The sequence below is a fragment of the Falco peregrinus genome, chromosome 9 (genome assembly GCF_023634155.1).
Source record: "Falco peregrinus isolate bFalPer1 chromosome 9, bFalPer1.pri, whole genome shotgun sequence".
NCBI classification, from domain to species: domain Eukaryota; kingdom Metazoa; phylum Chordata; class Aves; order Falconiformes; family Falconidae; genus Falco; species Falco peregrinus.
Window position 1 is genome coordinate 19,665,743 of NC_073729.1, and position 14,734 is coordinate 19,680,476.

Consider the following 14,734-nt stretch of genomic DNA (forward strand, 5'->3'; position numbering starts at 1 on the left):
GGCCGGGCTGGACTTGCTGTCGTAAAGCAGCTACCTGCTCCCAGCCTGACACGGGAGCTCGGTGCTGGCTTTGCAAAGGAGCTGCAGCTCACTCTGCCTCTCTTCTCCCTGCAGGCTGCAATAAGCTGACAGACCAGGCCTTGCTGTACCTGCGCCGCATCTCCAACGTCACTCTAATTGACCTGCGAGGTTGCAAACAGATCACCCGCAAAGCCTGTGAGCACTTCATCTCGGACCTGTCCATCAACAGCCTCTACTGCCTGTCCGATGAGAAGCTGATCCAAAAAATCAGCTAGAGACCCTCCCTGGGGCAGACTGAGGAGAAGGAAAAGAGCCCATCCCACCCCTCTCGGAGAGCCGCTCCTCCACATCCCCACCTTGCCCTCCATGTCCTGCCACTGCCTCCCACCTGACTCGGCAGGCAGGGCCGCTGCTGGCCTCGCTCCACCGTCCTTCCTCCTCCTCCCCCGGGACTTCTGCTGATGAAGACGTCCCGCCAGGCTGGCCAGTACCAGAGGAGGAATGGGCAAATGGCAGGGAGCCTCAGCCCGAAGGCTGGCTGCTCCCAAGGCGGAGGTTGTAATAGAGATCTCTGTGCAGAGAAATGGGGCACCCTCTTCCCCCGGCTTTTCCCCTCCTCCCCATCATCTCCTTGCCTTGAAACACTTGTCACTTCCCTGTTAGCACAAAGCTTGAGGGGCAGGGTCTCTCCAAGGAAGCGGGAGCAGAGCTGGAACAAAACATACCCCTCCGTGCCACCACCAGCTCGTCGCTTGCCCTGCGCTCTCAGCCCCCTCACAGTTTCCCTCGCCCAGCTGCAGGGGCTGCGATGGAATCCCCCCCTCCTCCCACCACCCTCGCGCGGCCGGGTGGCTCTTCGGGTGTCGAGGGCAGGAGCCCCGCAGGCAGGCTGTGGCGGGGTCTCCGGCCGCAGGGCTGACACAGGCTGGCTGGGAGCAGGCACTTTGCAGCCCACTGTCCCCCTGCCCGGGGGGGTGAGGCTGGGGGATGACACGCTTCCACGGCGGGCCAGCGCCAGCCTTCCTGCAGCACCGTCTGTCCCCATGCAGCCCTGCACAGAGGTGACGGCTGGGGCCAGCTGGGAGCAAGGGGAGAAACCGCAGGTACATCAGAGCTCAGGGAGGACTCGGAAAGCATCAGCCAGGGGTGAGTGAGCACGTGGGGGGACAGGAGCTGCCTCCTCTTCCTCCCCAGCTCCCTGCGCGTGGCCCAGCAGCACGAAGCACTCTAGGGCCGCCGCGGCCGGAGGGGCGAAGGCTGCTCTGTCTGCCCAGGGTGCTGTGGCCTGGGACCGAACTGGCACGAACGCCCCACTGCATTGTCCTCTCCTTCCCCCACCCCCTTTTAGCTGCCGTTTTTCCTTTGCAATGAATGGTCGGTCCAAAGAACCTCTCTCTAGGGCAGCAGAGAGCTTTTTGCACTTTAAAAAACAAACAAACAAACAAAAAAACAACAACAAAAAAAAAGGAAAAAAGGTTGGAATCTTCTTTTGGGTCACTATTTTATTTTCCCTCCCTGTCCTGCCTGTGACTGGATGCTCCCCATCTTTCCCCCCAATGTCAGGACACCGCTCTCCCCGCGGCAGCGCCTACAGATAGCACAAACGGGCCCACCCGTGCCACCGGTCCCCAGCCCCGGAGAGGACGGCCAAGGGGCAGGGGGGCTCCCGTGCCACCCCGCTGCTTCAGAAGCAATAAGGGAGGAGAGGCGGCCACCCAGCCTTCTGTGCGGGGCTGGGGGCACGTCCTCTGCTCGCTGGCTGCCGCAGGGGGCTGCGAGGGGACATGGCACAGTGCCAGGGGCAGTGGTGGCGGTGGGGCTGGAGGGCTTTGAGCAGAAACACCTTGGGCGAGCGGCCATGCTGGGTGCTGGGGGCCTGCTGCCTTAGCCGCTCGTGGCGGTGGCTCCCAGGACAGACGTCGGAAGAATCGAAGCTTTTCTTTTTCCTTTGGATTGATTTTTGAGTTTTGCAACAAGAAAGAAAGCTGGGGTAGAGCTCGGACAGGGCTGGGGGCGCGGGGCTCCCTCCACCACCGTGTCGAGGGGCAGCAGCCGACCCTTCCTTGGGGTGGGTTGGGGGGCGGCTGAGCTGGGAGCCACTGACCCCCCCCCCAGGGTATGTGTGCCCCCCCTCCCCCCCCCAGCCACAGAGACTCGGGCATGTGACCACCGGCCACCCCGGCCCCCATCCACGGGCAGGGGGTGAAAATCCACAAGGAAGAAAAAAAGGAGAATTCTATATATAAAATCACTTAGTGATTTAAAAGCAACCCAGACTGCTCCCTAAAGACAACTCCTGCAAGAAAAGTCACTATTGTTTAAGGGTTTGGTTGTGTTTTTGTTTTGTTTCAATCCCCCCCCCTTTACCTCCCCCCCCCCCTTACCCCCGCCCCCTCGGAGAAATATTGTAAATATATATTTTTTTGTTGGCGATTTAGAGTCCATCTCTGATGTTTGTGCTTTAAAATTAAATGTAAGCATTAAGGGTAAAAGCAAACCAAGTCTTACGCTCTCTCAGTCGGTATGGTTTGGGTTGGGGGTCTCTTGGCTGGGGGCAGAGGGAGGGGAGCTAGCTGGCAATTTTTTTTTTTGTTTCAGTTTTGGTTTGTTTGGTTTTTTGTTTATTTTTGTTTTGTTTTTTTTTCTTTTTGTTTGGTTTGATTTGTTTTTTCCTTTTTCTAAGCATTCTCCGATACTGGTTTTAGAGAGGATCTTTGCTCATAACATATTACCACAGGGATGGGAGAGATGTTGCGGGGGGAGGGAAGATACCAGCCTCTGAAGGGAAATATTTTGTTTCTTGGGGGTGGATTTTTGGAATAAAAAAATTTAAAGAAAAAACAAAACCCTGCGTCTCGGCTCTGCCCATTGTTTGTCCACGAGGGAAGCGGAGGGGACGAGGCTGGGAGGCCCTGGCCCCCCAGCTACCCAGCACTGGGGGCTTCTTCCGCCACCCACGCTGATGGAGAGGAGCCTGGGGTGGCCGTGGCAGCTGTCCCCATGTCCCCGGCGACTTCAGGGGGCTGGCCGTGGCAGCTGTCCCCATGTCCCAGACGTCTCTAGGGGGCTGGAGGTGGTAGCTGTCCCTGTGTCCCCATCATCTCTAGGGGGCTGGAAGTGGCAGCCACCCCCCTGTCTCGTCACCTGCCCCACAGGTAAGTGGGGGCCACCGGTCCCCTGGGGCAACCTGAGGCTGCTGCCCATCCTCTGTCTCCCTTGGGGAAAACTGGTCTTTCCCAGCGGATTGCTGGGCTGCCCCTGCCCGCACCCTGTCTTAGTCTCCCACTCCCCAGCTGTGTCCCATCTGCAACCTGCCTGACCAGAGCAGGCAGGGTGCGCAGGCAGGGGGTGCAGGCATCTTCCCCCGCAGCCAGGGCCAGCCCCCCCCATGCCCCTTGGGACAAGCTTGGTCTCCCCAGCTGTGCCATGGCTGGGGTCAAACCCACAGGGACGCACCAAGGACCTTTCCACAGGGATTTATCCCTCTCCCAGGCTGGGTTTAAGGGCTGGGAGGCCGCCAGGGCAGACCCGCTGCGCTGGCCCAGGGCTGGCTCTGGGCCCACAGGGCCACCGAGGTGCCGTTTGCTGTCACCTCCACAGGGATGGCAGGGCCGGGGGTCCCCGTGGCAGTTGGGGCTGTAGAAGAGCAGCAGAACCAGCCCCCCGCGGGCCGTTGAACAATCTCCTCCACGGGTGGCTGAAGCCACAGCCACCACCACAACGCGCCACGCACGGAGGCACCAGGCACAGAGTCAGGGTCATCACCCCCATATGCCACCTGTCCCCTGCCCCCAGGGACAGGCAGCCCCCTGGAGCGGGGTGGCCGCCACCATCACCCAGTGGTTTCAGGCTCCATTTATAGCAGCCTCATCCCTCCAGAGCGAGGGGGCCCAGCCACCATGCCGCTGCTCCCTGCCCTGGCCAGGGGACATGGGGACACCCCGCTGCAGGGGTCCCCCCTGGTGACATCCCACGGAGGGACCTGGCCCCTCTCCCTGTGCCGCAGCCCGAGGTGGGGGATCCTGGCACAGGGTGTGTGGGGTGACACACCTCTGGGGTCACACGGCATCACACCCGCTGTCACACGCGGGTGCACTCGGGTGCAGTGCCACACGTGCTGTCATGCACCATTGCAGCTGGTGGCTGACACGCATGGTGTGACATGGGGAGCGCTGTCACGTGTGCGGGCACACCTGCCGGGTCACACACACGGTGGCACATCTAGTGGCACACACCCATGGAGCCACAAACACGCGGTGTCATACACACATGGTGCCAGACACGCAGAGTATCACACATGCGTGGTGCCACACACTGTCACGGCCACCGAGTCCCACACACAGTGTCACAGACACACACGCTGGCACGCGCACACACAGTGACATGCACACGCACAGTGTCACGCACTCGCTGTCACACGCACACGGTGTCACAGCCACACAGGGTCACACACCACACGCGCCCGCTCGCCGAAGCTGGCACGGCCCCGCCCCGTGGGCGGAGCGAAGGACGGCCCCGCCCAGCCCCGGGCCGGCAGCGCCGCCCGTCACGCTCGGGCACGCGCAGGGGCACGCGCTGCCCCGGCCGCCCCGCCCGCCATGGCCCCCGGCCGCTGAGGCCGCCCCGCCGCCTACGTCCTCCCCGCGCCGGGCCGGGGCCGTCCCGGGGCCATTCCGGGGCGGGGGGTGGTGGGGGTGGTGGGGGAGCGGCCGCCCCCGGTTCCGGTTCCGCCTCCCGGTTCCGGTTCCGGGTCCGTCCGGGTCCGGGCCGGCGGCGGTGGGGCCGGCGGGGCCGGCGGCGCGGTGCAAGATGGCGGACCTGGAGGCGGTGCTGGCGGACGTGAGCTACCTGATGGCCATGGAGAAGAGCCGCGCCGCTCCCGCCGCCCGTGCCAGCAAGAGGATCCTCCTGCCCGAGCCCAGGTGAGGCCCCGCGGCCGGCCGGGCCCTGCCCTGCCCCCGGCGCCCCCGGCCCCCGGTCCCCCGGCCTGGCCCCGCACCCCGCACACATGTGCACATAGGGCGTGCACCGGCCCCCCGCCCGCACACACCTGCCCGGCACACGCACGGACACACCCTGCCCGGCACACGCGTGCACACATATGTACATATATGCACAGACACCCTGCCCGGCACGCGTATGGGCACATGCATCCTGCCTGGCACATGCATGCACACACACCCTGCCTGGCACATGCACACGCATGGACACATGCACATGCATCCTGCTTGGCAAATGCATGCACACACGTTGATGCATACACACACACACACTCTGCCTGGCACATGCACACACACAGACGCATGGACATACACCCTGCCCGGCACATGCACGCAGACACACACACGCACATACCCCCAACCTGGCACATGCATGCACATGGACACACACACCCTGCCCGGCACATCTATGCACGCAGACACACAGACACACGCTCACACCCAGCTGTGCATGCCCACTGTGCACACCCACACACCCTCCCAGCAGCACACACCTCCCTTGCCAGGCACGCCTGCATCTGCGCCTGTGCCCTCCTGCAGCCGTGTGTGTGTACACACAAACGTATACACACGTGCAGAGCGCTGAGGGGGCTGCGTGCACACACCTGTGTGCTTGCACATGCACAGGCGGTGTGTAGCAACACACACACGCAGGGGCTCAGCTAGCATGCGCAGGACCTTACCCCTCCCTGTGCACGCACACACACACGCAGAGCTGTGGTGCTCCCCGCTGCACACGCCACCCCTGCACTTGTGTCACCTTCATGTGCGCACCCCCTGCTGCCCACGCAACCCGCTTCACAACTTCCCTTTGCACACCCAGCCTGCGCAGGCCTGCGCGCACACACACATACACACAGCTGGCCCCACACAGCGGCACAGCGAGCGCGGCACAACACGCCATGCAGCAGCACGGCATGCCATGCGCAGGGTGCAGTGGCAGATGGCACAGCACCCAGCACCCTGTGCCGCAGCCTGACACAACACCCGCAGCACAGCCTGGCCCGTGCCTGCCCCCCACGCTCTCGGCACACGCTGCCCCGCTCCTCCCTGGGGAGCAGGAGGGGACCCTGGCATGCAGCCCCGCTCCCACTGTCCTCCTGCGCCTTTGCTGTCAGGCACCAGGGAGACTTTTTTGGGGTACCCTCCTCCCCAGCCTCTCTTGGACCCCAGCGTGTGGGGCACCCTGTGCCTGACCCTTACTGGGGCCCAGCAACGTGTCACACTTTGGGGACACACACACATAAGAGGGGAGGGAGCCTGCCAACAGGGCTTGGGGTGGCCTGGGGACACAGGAGGTGTGTGCGGGTACAGGGTAGGCACGGGGGGCTGTGGGATTGTCGGGAGCAGAGGTTTGCTGTGGGGGCACAGGACAGGCAGGGCGCTGAGCCCCTCCGGTGTCTCCCCAGCATCCGCAGCGTCATGCAGAAATACCTGGAGGACCGGGGAGAGGTGACGTTCGACAAGATCTTCACGCAGAAGATCGGTGAGCTGGAGGCACAGGGGCTGCAGGGGACAGGGTGGGGCGCAGGGGAGGGCACATGGATGAGCACCCACAAACGTGGCTGGCTGTGCGCCTGGGCAAGTGGCGGTGAGCTGGGTTGGTGGCAGCCGTGACAGAGGTAGTGGCCGTGGCCGTTCCCCTCTGCCCCTGGCATGGCCTGAGGGAAGCAAGGGGGCTGCGGGGCCCGGCTGGGCAGAGGCACCTGGGGGCTGCGTGACACAACCCCCTGCGCCACGCTCCCCACCCCACGTCCCCTGCCCCGTCACTTCCCCCAGCACCAGCACTAACCGTCCGGGGCAGGAAGCGCCTCTCACTTCCTCCCACCGGCTCTGGCGGTTTCCAGGCACGTCCGCCCCACAGCAGCCTGCTCTGTGGTGCCCGCCTGTGCCCCCGCCCCATTGCTCCCCCACTGCATCAACCTCCTCGCCACCCCACCGTACCCCTGCCCCGCAGTGCCCTGTAGCACTGCACTTGCTGCTCCCTGTGTCAGCCAGTGGCCGTGCCTCACTGCGTCACCCTGCCAAACCCTGCCCAGTCCCCTGCTTGGCACTTCCCCTTCCACGGGCCTGCATGGGAGTGGCTGTGGGGACAGGCAGGCCCGGGGGACACCCCTGTACCCCGTTGGCCTGGGCTATGGGGCTCGTGCAGCCACTCCAGGGCAGGCATCTCTCATGCTCTGGTTCTGTCCCTACCAGGGTACCTGCTGTTCCGTGACTTCGCCTTTAACCAGGCAGAGGAGGCCAAACCCCTGATGGAGTTTTATGAGGAGGTGAGACAGGGAGACCCATCTGGATGCAACCCCGTGTTCATGAGGAGAGGTGAGGGTGGGATTTGGTACCTACAGGGCCCACAGACGTGGTACCAAGAGCATGCAGAGTACCCAAGGGAGATGGTGCCCAGGAGGCCAGGAGGTGATGCCCTGGTTACCCAGGGGACGTGATAAACATGGGGTGCCCGTGGGACGTGGTACCCAGAGGGGCTGGGGCAGTGGTTCCCAGTGTACCAGGTCCCAGGGGCTGTGCCCACCCTGTGTGGGGTGAAGGCTGTGCCCCATGGTGGCACAGGCCTGGGGGCGGTGTGCCCTGTGCCATGGGAGCTCTGCGTTTGCCAGATCAAGAAGTATGAGAAGCTGGACTCGGAGGAGGAGCGAACTGTCCGGAGCCGCCATATCTTTGACCATTACATCATGAAGGAGCTGCTGGCCTGCTCCCACGTGAGTGCTGTGCTGTGCAGGTGCTGAGCCAGCGCTACAGTGGGGTGAGGTACCGGGTGGGGTCCCCAGAGCAGGCAGGAGGGATGTACCCAGTGTGCCCAGCGGGCCTGGTACCCAGTGTCTTCAGAGGGACCTCCAAAACCATCATTGACTCTGCTCGGGGAGCCACAGACCCAGCCCTGTGGATGGGGGTTCCTCCATGAGTTCCCCCACTTGTGCAGCAGCCCTGCCTTGCCCCTGTGCCCCTGCCCCTTCTGCCCAGGGTGACCTTGTCCTGTCTGTCCTCACAGCCCTTCTCCAAGAGTGCCACGGAGCATGTCCAAAGCCGCCTGAGCAAGAAGCAGGTGCCCCCAGACCTCTTCCAGGTGGGCATCACCCGGGACAGAGAGGGGGCTCCCTGCCACCTCTGGTGCTCGGAGGGTTAATCCTTACAGGGCGCTGGTGGTGACAGGGGCCTCTAGAGATAGTGGAGGGTCCCCGAAGGTATGGGCACCCCAAGGGACGGTGAGGGGATCCCTGGCAGGTTGGGAGTGAGTGGGATTGCTGGTGGTCCCCGTGGGGTGGTAGTCAGGAGTCTGGGGGCTGGAGGTAACAGAGGGGCTCCTCAGAGGGTGGTAATTGGAACCTTGGATGTAGAGGTGACACAGGGTGACAGCAGGGTCCCCAGCAGTGGTGACATTGTGGTCTCCAGAGACTCGGGTGACCCTGGGTGGCAGAACCATCCCCCAGGCCTGGCAGTGGCAGGGTGGCAACAGCATCCCAGGGGTGGAGACCTCACATAATGACGGGACCTGAGGGGTACGGGTGACCTGGATGGCACTGGGGACCCAGCGCTGAGCCCTGTGTCCTTCACAGCCCTACATTGAGGAGATCTGCCAGAACCTGCGTGGGGGTATCTTCCAGAAATTCATCGAAAGGTGAGATGGGGGAAATCCCGTGCAGATTGGGGTGTCTCATCCCACTGGGGACCAAGGTCTCCTGGTGCAGAGAGGGGCCAGGAGTCCCTTCTTAGATAGGAGCTCCAGGGGTGCCTGTCCCCAGACCAGGGACTCAGGGGACTCTTCTCATTCCCAGGTCTGGCCCGGGGTCTCTGTTCCCAGACAGGGGTCCCAGGGGGTGCTGCCTGTCTCCAGACAAGTCCAAGGGGTCCTTCTGCCCCAAGATGGGTCTTGGAGGGGTGTTCCTCCAGGGGCTCCACTCTTGCCCTCTCTGTGCTTCATTACAGTGACAAGTTCACACGGTTCTGCCAGTGGAAGAACGTGGAGCTGAACATCCATGTGAGCAGGGACCCCTGCGCCTCGGGGCACCTCTGGGCACGTCCGGGGATGGGGGGACAGATGTGGGCACAGTGACAAGGCTGCTGTCCTGGGGTTCACTAGGGCTGGTTTGGGTGTCCTCACACCCCTCCCAGGCTTTCACTCACTCACAGGTGGCTCTCCCACACCTGCCCACACTTGTGGGGACATGTGGAGCAGCCTCCATGTTCCTCACCCGGGGAAACTGAGGCAGGGTGTGGGACCCTGCTGCTCTTGGTGCAGGGCAGGTGCTGCAAGACCCAGGTGTCCAGGCTCACCCCCGCCTCCTTCTCGCCCCCTCCAGCTCACCATGAACGACTTCAGTGTTCACCGAATCATCGGCCGTGGTGGTTTTGGGGAGGTCTACGGCTGCCGGAAAGCAGATACGGGCAAAATGTAATGGGGGAAGCCCCGTTGTGGGGGTCCAGAGGGATCTGCCTGCGGGGACACACACACAGAGGGAGAGTCACACACACAGGGAGAGAGACACACACGTTGGGGCTGTGGTGGTGGTCCCGAGGGCATCTGCAGTGGTGTTGCCATAACAACAGATGTTAGGGGGTTGTGGAAGTATTGCCATGGCTACGGGTTTTGGGAAGGGGGGGGATACAGGGACGTCATGGCCGTGGGTGGTAGCTGGAAGCTGGATGCGGTGATGTGGCCGTGGGTGCTGGTGCTGGAGGGACGCAGTGGCGGGGCTGCGGGTGGCAGGGCTGTGGTGAGATGGTAGTGGCCCAGGAGGGTCATGGCACCGTGGCCGTGGGCATATGCTGGCTGTGGCACCGAAGCCGCAGGCAGCAGCAGGACCTTGCAGGAACTCTTTGCCCCCAGGTATGCCATGAAGTGTTTGGACAAGAAACGCATCAAGATGAAGCAGGGTGAGACCCTGGCCCTCAACGAGCGCATCATGCTGTCCCTCGTCAGCACTGGGGTGAGGGCACGCGGGCACTGGGCAGGGCTGGCACCCTGGTTACAGGCTGTGGCACAAGCGAGGGCAGAGGGATGGTGAGGGAGAGTGCCCCCGGGGCACCACCGGCACCGCATGACCCCATCTCTCCTGCCAGGACTGCCCATTCATCGTGTGCATGTCCTACGCCTTCCACACGCCCGACAAGCTCAGCTTCATCCTCGACCTCATGAACGGTGAGAGGCCCCAGTCCTGAGGGACCCCCGCAGCCGGCCCTCAGCACCAGGGCTGCAGCTGGCCTGAGTCACAGGCTCGGAGACCCCTGCCCACACAGTCTGGGGCACAGAGGGCAGTGCCAGGGTGACAGCTGGTCCCTGCCATCACAGGGGGAGACCTGCATTATCACCTGTCCCAGCATGGTGTCTTCTCGGAGGCAGAGATGAGGTTCTACGCGGCTGAGATCATCCTGGGCCTGGAGCACATGCACAGCCGCTTTGTGGTGTACCGTGACCTCAAGGTGACTGACCCCATGGCACCCCACAAACACTGCGGGCACCCTCAGACCCTGCAGGCGTCTAGAGGCCCTGTTGGCATCCCTGGGCCCTCTAGAACTGTGTCTCCTGGACTCTGGGCATACACAGACCCTTCAGGAGCCCTCAGACCCCATGGGCACTCCCCGAACCCCAATCCTGCAGGACACCCCCCCGACTCCATGGGCACTCTTGGGGTGCTGCGGGCATCCTGAGGCCTTGCAGGGCGCTTGCAGACTCCACTGGTGCTTCCTGGTGCATCAGGCACCTCAGTCCTGTGGACACCCCCAAATCCCAGACCCATGTGGGCACCCCAACCTCGCTGCCCCCCCCCCCCCCCCCGCCTCTGCCATGCCTGTGGGCAGCGCTTGGGCTCAGGAGTGGCACGGTGTCTTGGCAGCCGGCAAACATCCTCCTGGATGAGTTTGGGCACGTCCGCATCTCAGACCTGGGCCTGGCCTGTGACTTCTCCAAGAAGAAGCCCCATGCCAGTGTGTGAGTGTGCCCCCTGCCCCCCTGCCTGCCCTGCCCGCCTGCCCGGCACAGCCCCTGACCCTGCTCTCTGCCCCCGCAGGGGCACCCATGGGTACATGGCTCCAGAGGTGCTGCAGAAAGGAGTGGCGTACGACAGCAGCGCTGACTGGTTCTCACTGGGCTGCATGCTGTTCAAGCTGCTCCGGGGGTGAGTGTGTGGGCACGGGTGGGCACAGGTGGGCATGGGTGGGCACTGCTGACTTTCCCTCTCCCCTCGTGGCTGCAGGCACAGCCCCTTTCGGCAGCACAAGACGAAGGACAAGCATGAGATCGACCGTATGACCCTCACCATGGTGAGCTGGGATACCCTGGGCTTTGCCCTGTGTGCCAGGGAGGGCTGAGGCAGGTGTGGATTGGGCGCGAGCACCCCTGTGCTGCTGTGCCCCCCACCGTGTGCTGGCAGAGGCCTGGGGGGCACATGGAGGGTGTTTGGGGGCAGGGGTACATCGTCCCTGAAGGGGAGCAGTGCCCGGAGTATGTGTTCGTGACCATCTCTACATGTGTATGCACATGTGTGTGCAGAATGGCATGTGCAAGTGGATGTCTGCACATGGGCATGTTTGTGTCCACACACACTCACGGGTGGGTTGTGCCCAGCGGTGTGTGCAGTGTCTGCAGTCCGTGCAGACGCCTGTGTGCTGTTCACATGTGTGAGCCGCTGTGCACTCGTGTGCCTGGTGTGTGCACTCGCACATCCACCTGTATGTGCTTGCACGGGGCTGGATATGCACATGCACACGTGTATGTGTGCGTTGCTGTGTACGCTCTGGTGCACAGGCACGTGTAAGTGTGTGCGCGTCACCCGGTGTGTGTCAGTGTGTATCCTGTGCACGTGCAGGGCTCTGTGTGTGCACACCTCTGCGTATCTGTGCACACCTGTCCCCTTGCACACGTGTGCTTACGGTGTGAGCGACCCTGCCCTCTCTTGCAGGCCATCGAGCTGCCAGACTCCTTCTCCCCCGAGTTGCGCTCCCTCCTCGAGGGGCTGCTGCAGCGAGACGTTAACCGGCGGCTGGGCTGCATGGGGCACGGGTGAGTCCCAGCGGGCACAGTGGGCACCGGAGCGGTGGCCAGGGCTTAGGCAGAAGGCAGGCAAGGACAGAGGGTGTGCTGGCACAGCACCCTGGCCCCAGGGCTGCAGCCGGGAGCCAGCAGTGCTCACCCCCTCGCACTCCCCAGGGCTCAGGAGGTGAAGGAGGAGCCCTTCTTCAAGGGTCTGGACTGGCAGATGGTTTTCCTGCAGAAGGTGAGGGGCACCACGCCTGGGTGCAGGAAGGCGTATGGGGGCACGGGCAGCCACCCCTCTGAAACCCCTTTCCTGCCTGCAGTACCCACCGCCCCTGATCCCACCCCGCGGTGAGGTGAATGCGGCTGACGCCTTTGACATCGGCTCCTTTGATGAGGAGGACACGAAGGGCATCAAGGTACCAGGGCAGAGGGGCTGAGCGTGGGGGGGCTGCGGTGGCAGGTGCCCCCTGACCCAGCGATGCCTCCCTGCCCGCCAGCTGCTGGAGAGCGACCAGGAGCTGTACCGCAACTTCCCACTCACCATCTCGGAGCGGTGGCAGCAGGAGGTGACGGAGACTGTCTTCGAAGCCGTCAACGCTGACACCGACAAGCTGGAAGCTCGCAAGAAGGCCAAGAACAAGCAGCTGGGCCATGAGGAGGGTGAGTGGGCTTGATGCCCCCCAGGTCCTGCCCTCCCCCCTGACAGCCCCCCCCAACTGTGCCACGGGCTGACCCTGACTTTCCTCGGCGCGGCGGGCACAGAGTACGCCATGGGCAAGGACTGCATCATGCACGGGTACATGGCCAAGCTGGGCAACCCCTTCCTGACACAGTGGCAGCGCCGCTACTTCTACCTCTTCCCCAACCGCCTGGAGTGGCGCGGGGAGGGCGAGTCACCGGTAAGGCGGGCACGGGGCAAGTCGGCAGGGGCACAAGGCAGCGTGGGGCAAGTTGGGGGCACGGGGGTTACTCCACGGGCACACCTTGGCACTGGTGGACATCAGGGTGTGCAGGGCACAGGGGGTGAGGGATGTGCACAAGCAGGCATGGCACTGCGAGGGGGGTGGGGGTCTTGGGGGGACCGCGGTGAGGCACTGGGGGCAGGGGCTGGGCTGAGCCTGTCCCCCCAGCAGTCCCTGCTCACCATGGAGGAGATCGACTCAGTGGAGGAGACGCAGGTGAAGGAGCGCAAGTGCATCCTGCTCCGCATCCGCGGTGGCAAGCAGTTCGTGCTGCAGTGTGATGTGAGTGTGCCCTGGGTCACCTGCTGGGGCTGGCCACCCTGGCTGGGAGCTAGCCACCCCCTGGGGTCAGCAGCCACCCTTGCCAGGCACTAGCCCGTCACCGGCCGCCTTCCCTGGGTGCCAGTTGCTCCCACTGGGCACTAACCAAACCCTGCTAGGTGCTAGCCATCTCCTGCTAGTTGCTAGTCATCCCCTCTGCTGAGTGCTAGCCATCTCCTGCTAGTTGCTAGTCATCCCCTCTGCTGAGCGCTAACCACCTCCTCCTGCCAGTTGCTGGCCACCTCTTGCTGGCCACTAGCCCTGTGTGTTTAGCCCTCCGAGCCATTGCGGAACACAAATACTGAAAGCTTGGGGCAACCCCAGAGTGCTGGCACCCCAGGGAGCCCCCGACCACCCTGTACCCTGCCCCGGCCCCCCGGGGAGCCCCAGCCTGACACGTGCCCTGCCCTGCACAGAGTGACCCCGAGCTGGTGCAGTGGCGGAAGGAGCTGCGGGACGCCCAGCGCCAGGCCCAGCAGCTGCTGCAGCGGGTGCCGCGCATGCAGAACAAGCCCCGCTCGCCCGTGGTGGAGCTCAGCAAAGTGCCGTTCATCCAGCGCTCTGCCAACGGGCTCTGACCCCGTGCCAACACGCCCGCGCGCCCTCCTCCCCCCTTCCCACCCCGCCTCTAATTTATTGGGTTGGGTTCCCGCGTGCCCCCGCTCCTTTTCGTTGTCCCCAGGCCGGGCGTTGGAGGACACCCGGTTGCTGATCTCGCCTGCGAGGCGTGGAGGGGGCACGGCTGTGCTGGCGTGGTCCCAGCCCAGCCTCTGGCGCGGAGCTGGCGCTGGGTGCATGGCGTGGCTCAGCACCTCTCCTTGGCATCCCCCCAATCCTCCACCAACTCTCCGGCTAAGATGAAGGCAGCCCCTGCGCCCCCTCTCCATGCCCGCCTGCTTCGCCATGGGTGTGTGTGCCAAATGGGGCAGGTGGGTGCCCCGCTCCGGCCGGGCAGGGAACCGGCCAGCTCACCTCACCCGTAGCCTTTGCCCACCTCCCTGCCAGCTGGTGTGCCCCGGCTCGGCCGTGCCTGTCGTGTGGGTGCCAAGTCCTGAGGGGGGGTGTGTGTGGGTGTGTGTGTGTGAGTGCGCCCCTGTAAATATTGTGCTGTGGGTCCCCTGTGCCCCCTGGCCATGCTGCTGCCCCTCTTGCCATCCCCCCTGGGCAAGTGGGGTGACACCCCCCCCCAGCCCCCTGCCAGCCCCCAAGCTGTGGGGTGGCAGTGCGTGGTTGGGGGGGCATGGGCTGGCTGAAGAGGAGGGAGCAGGTGAGAGGCCCCCCCCCCCCCCCCCAGATCAGCCTCCTGGGGCACTGGGCCCATCCTCGGCTGGGGGACATGGGGACAGTGTCCCCCAGGGCCCCCACCCCCTGGCAGCATCTGTAAATATTGCTCTCTGGTCAATCCGCTCCAGGGGCTGGGGCGGGCAGGGGGTGGCACC

The 14,734-nt window shown here is 64.0% G+C and overlaps 2 protein-coding genes across 6 annotated transcripts in view; both read left to right on the forward strand.

Moving 5' to 3' along the window:
• KDM2A (lysine demethylase 2A) overlaps window positions 1-1,380 on the forward strand; it is a 50,523-nt gene extending 49,143 nt beyond the window's left edge. For all 4 annotated transcript variants that reach the window (XM_055813878.1, XM_055813879.1, XM_027795345.2 and 1 more), the window contains one exon: window positions 115-1,380. In XM_055813878.1, the coding sequence (XP_055669853.1) occupies window positions 115-296 (182 nt within the window). In that variant the 3' untranslated portion in view covers window positions 297-1,380. The remainder of the gene's footprint in view (window positions 1-114) is intronic.
• Window positions 1,381-4,711: 3,331 nt separating this feature from the next.
• On the forward strand, window positions 4,712-13,927 carry GRK2 (G protein-coupled receptor kinase 2). 2 transcript variants are annotated; one of them, XM_055813881.1, is made up of 21 exons: window positions 4,712-4,943; window positions 6,431-6,507; window positions 7,221-7,294; window positions 7,637-7,738; window positions 8,029-8,103; window positions 8,594-8,655; window positions 8,964-9,015; window positions 9,338-9,429; window positions 9,865-9,964; window positions 10,098-10,176; window positions 10,327-10,457; window positions 10,871-10,965; window positions 11,045-11,152; window positions 11,231-11,297; window positions 11,936-12,036; window positions 12,184-12,250; window positions 12,333-12,428; window positions 12,510-12,672; window positions 12,775-12,911; window positions 13,143-13,256; window positions 13,712-13,927. In XM_055813881.1, exons 1-21 carry the CDS (start codon window positions 4,831-4,833, stop codon window positions 13,871-13,873), a joined length of 2,067 nt encoding a protein of 688 aa, XP_055669856.1. In that variant the 5' UTR covers window positions 4,712-4,830; the 3' UTR covers window positions 13,874-13,927. The 2 variants fall into 2 exon arrangements, with proteins under 2 accessions (XP_055669856.1, XP_055669857.1); XM_055813882.1 differs by having other exon boundaries at window positions 13,146-13,256.
• Window positions 13,928-14,734: the final 807 nt, after the last annotated feature.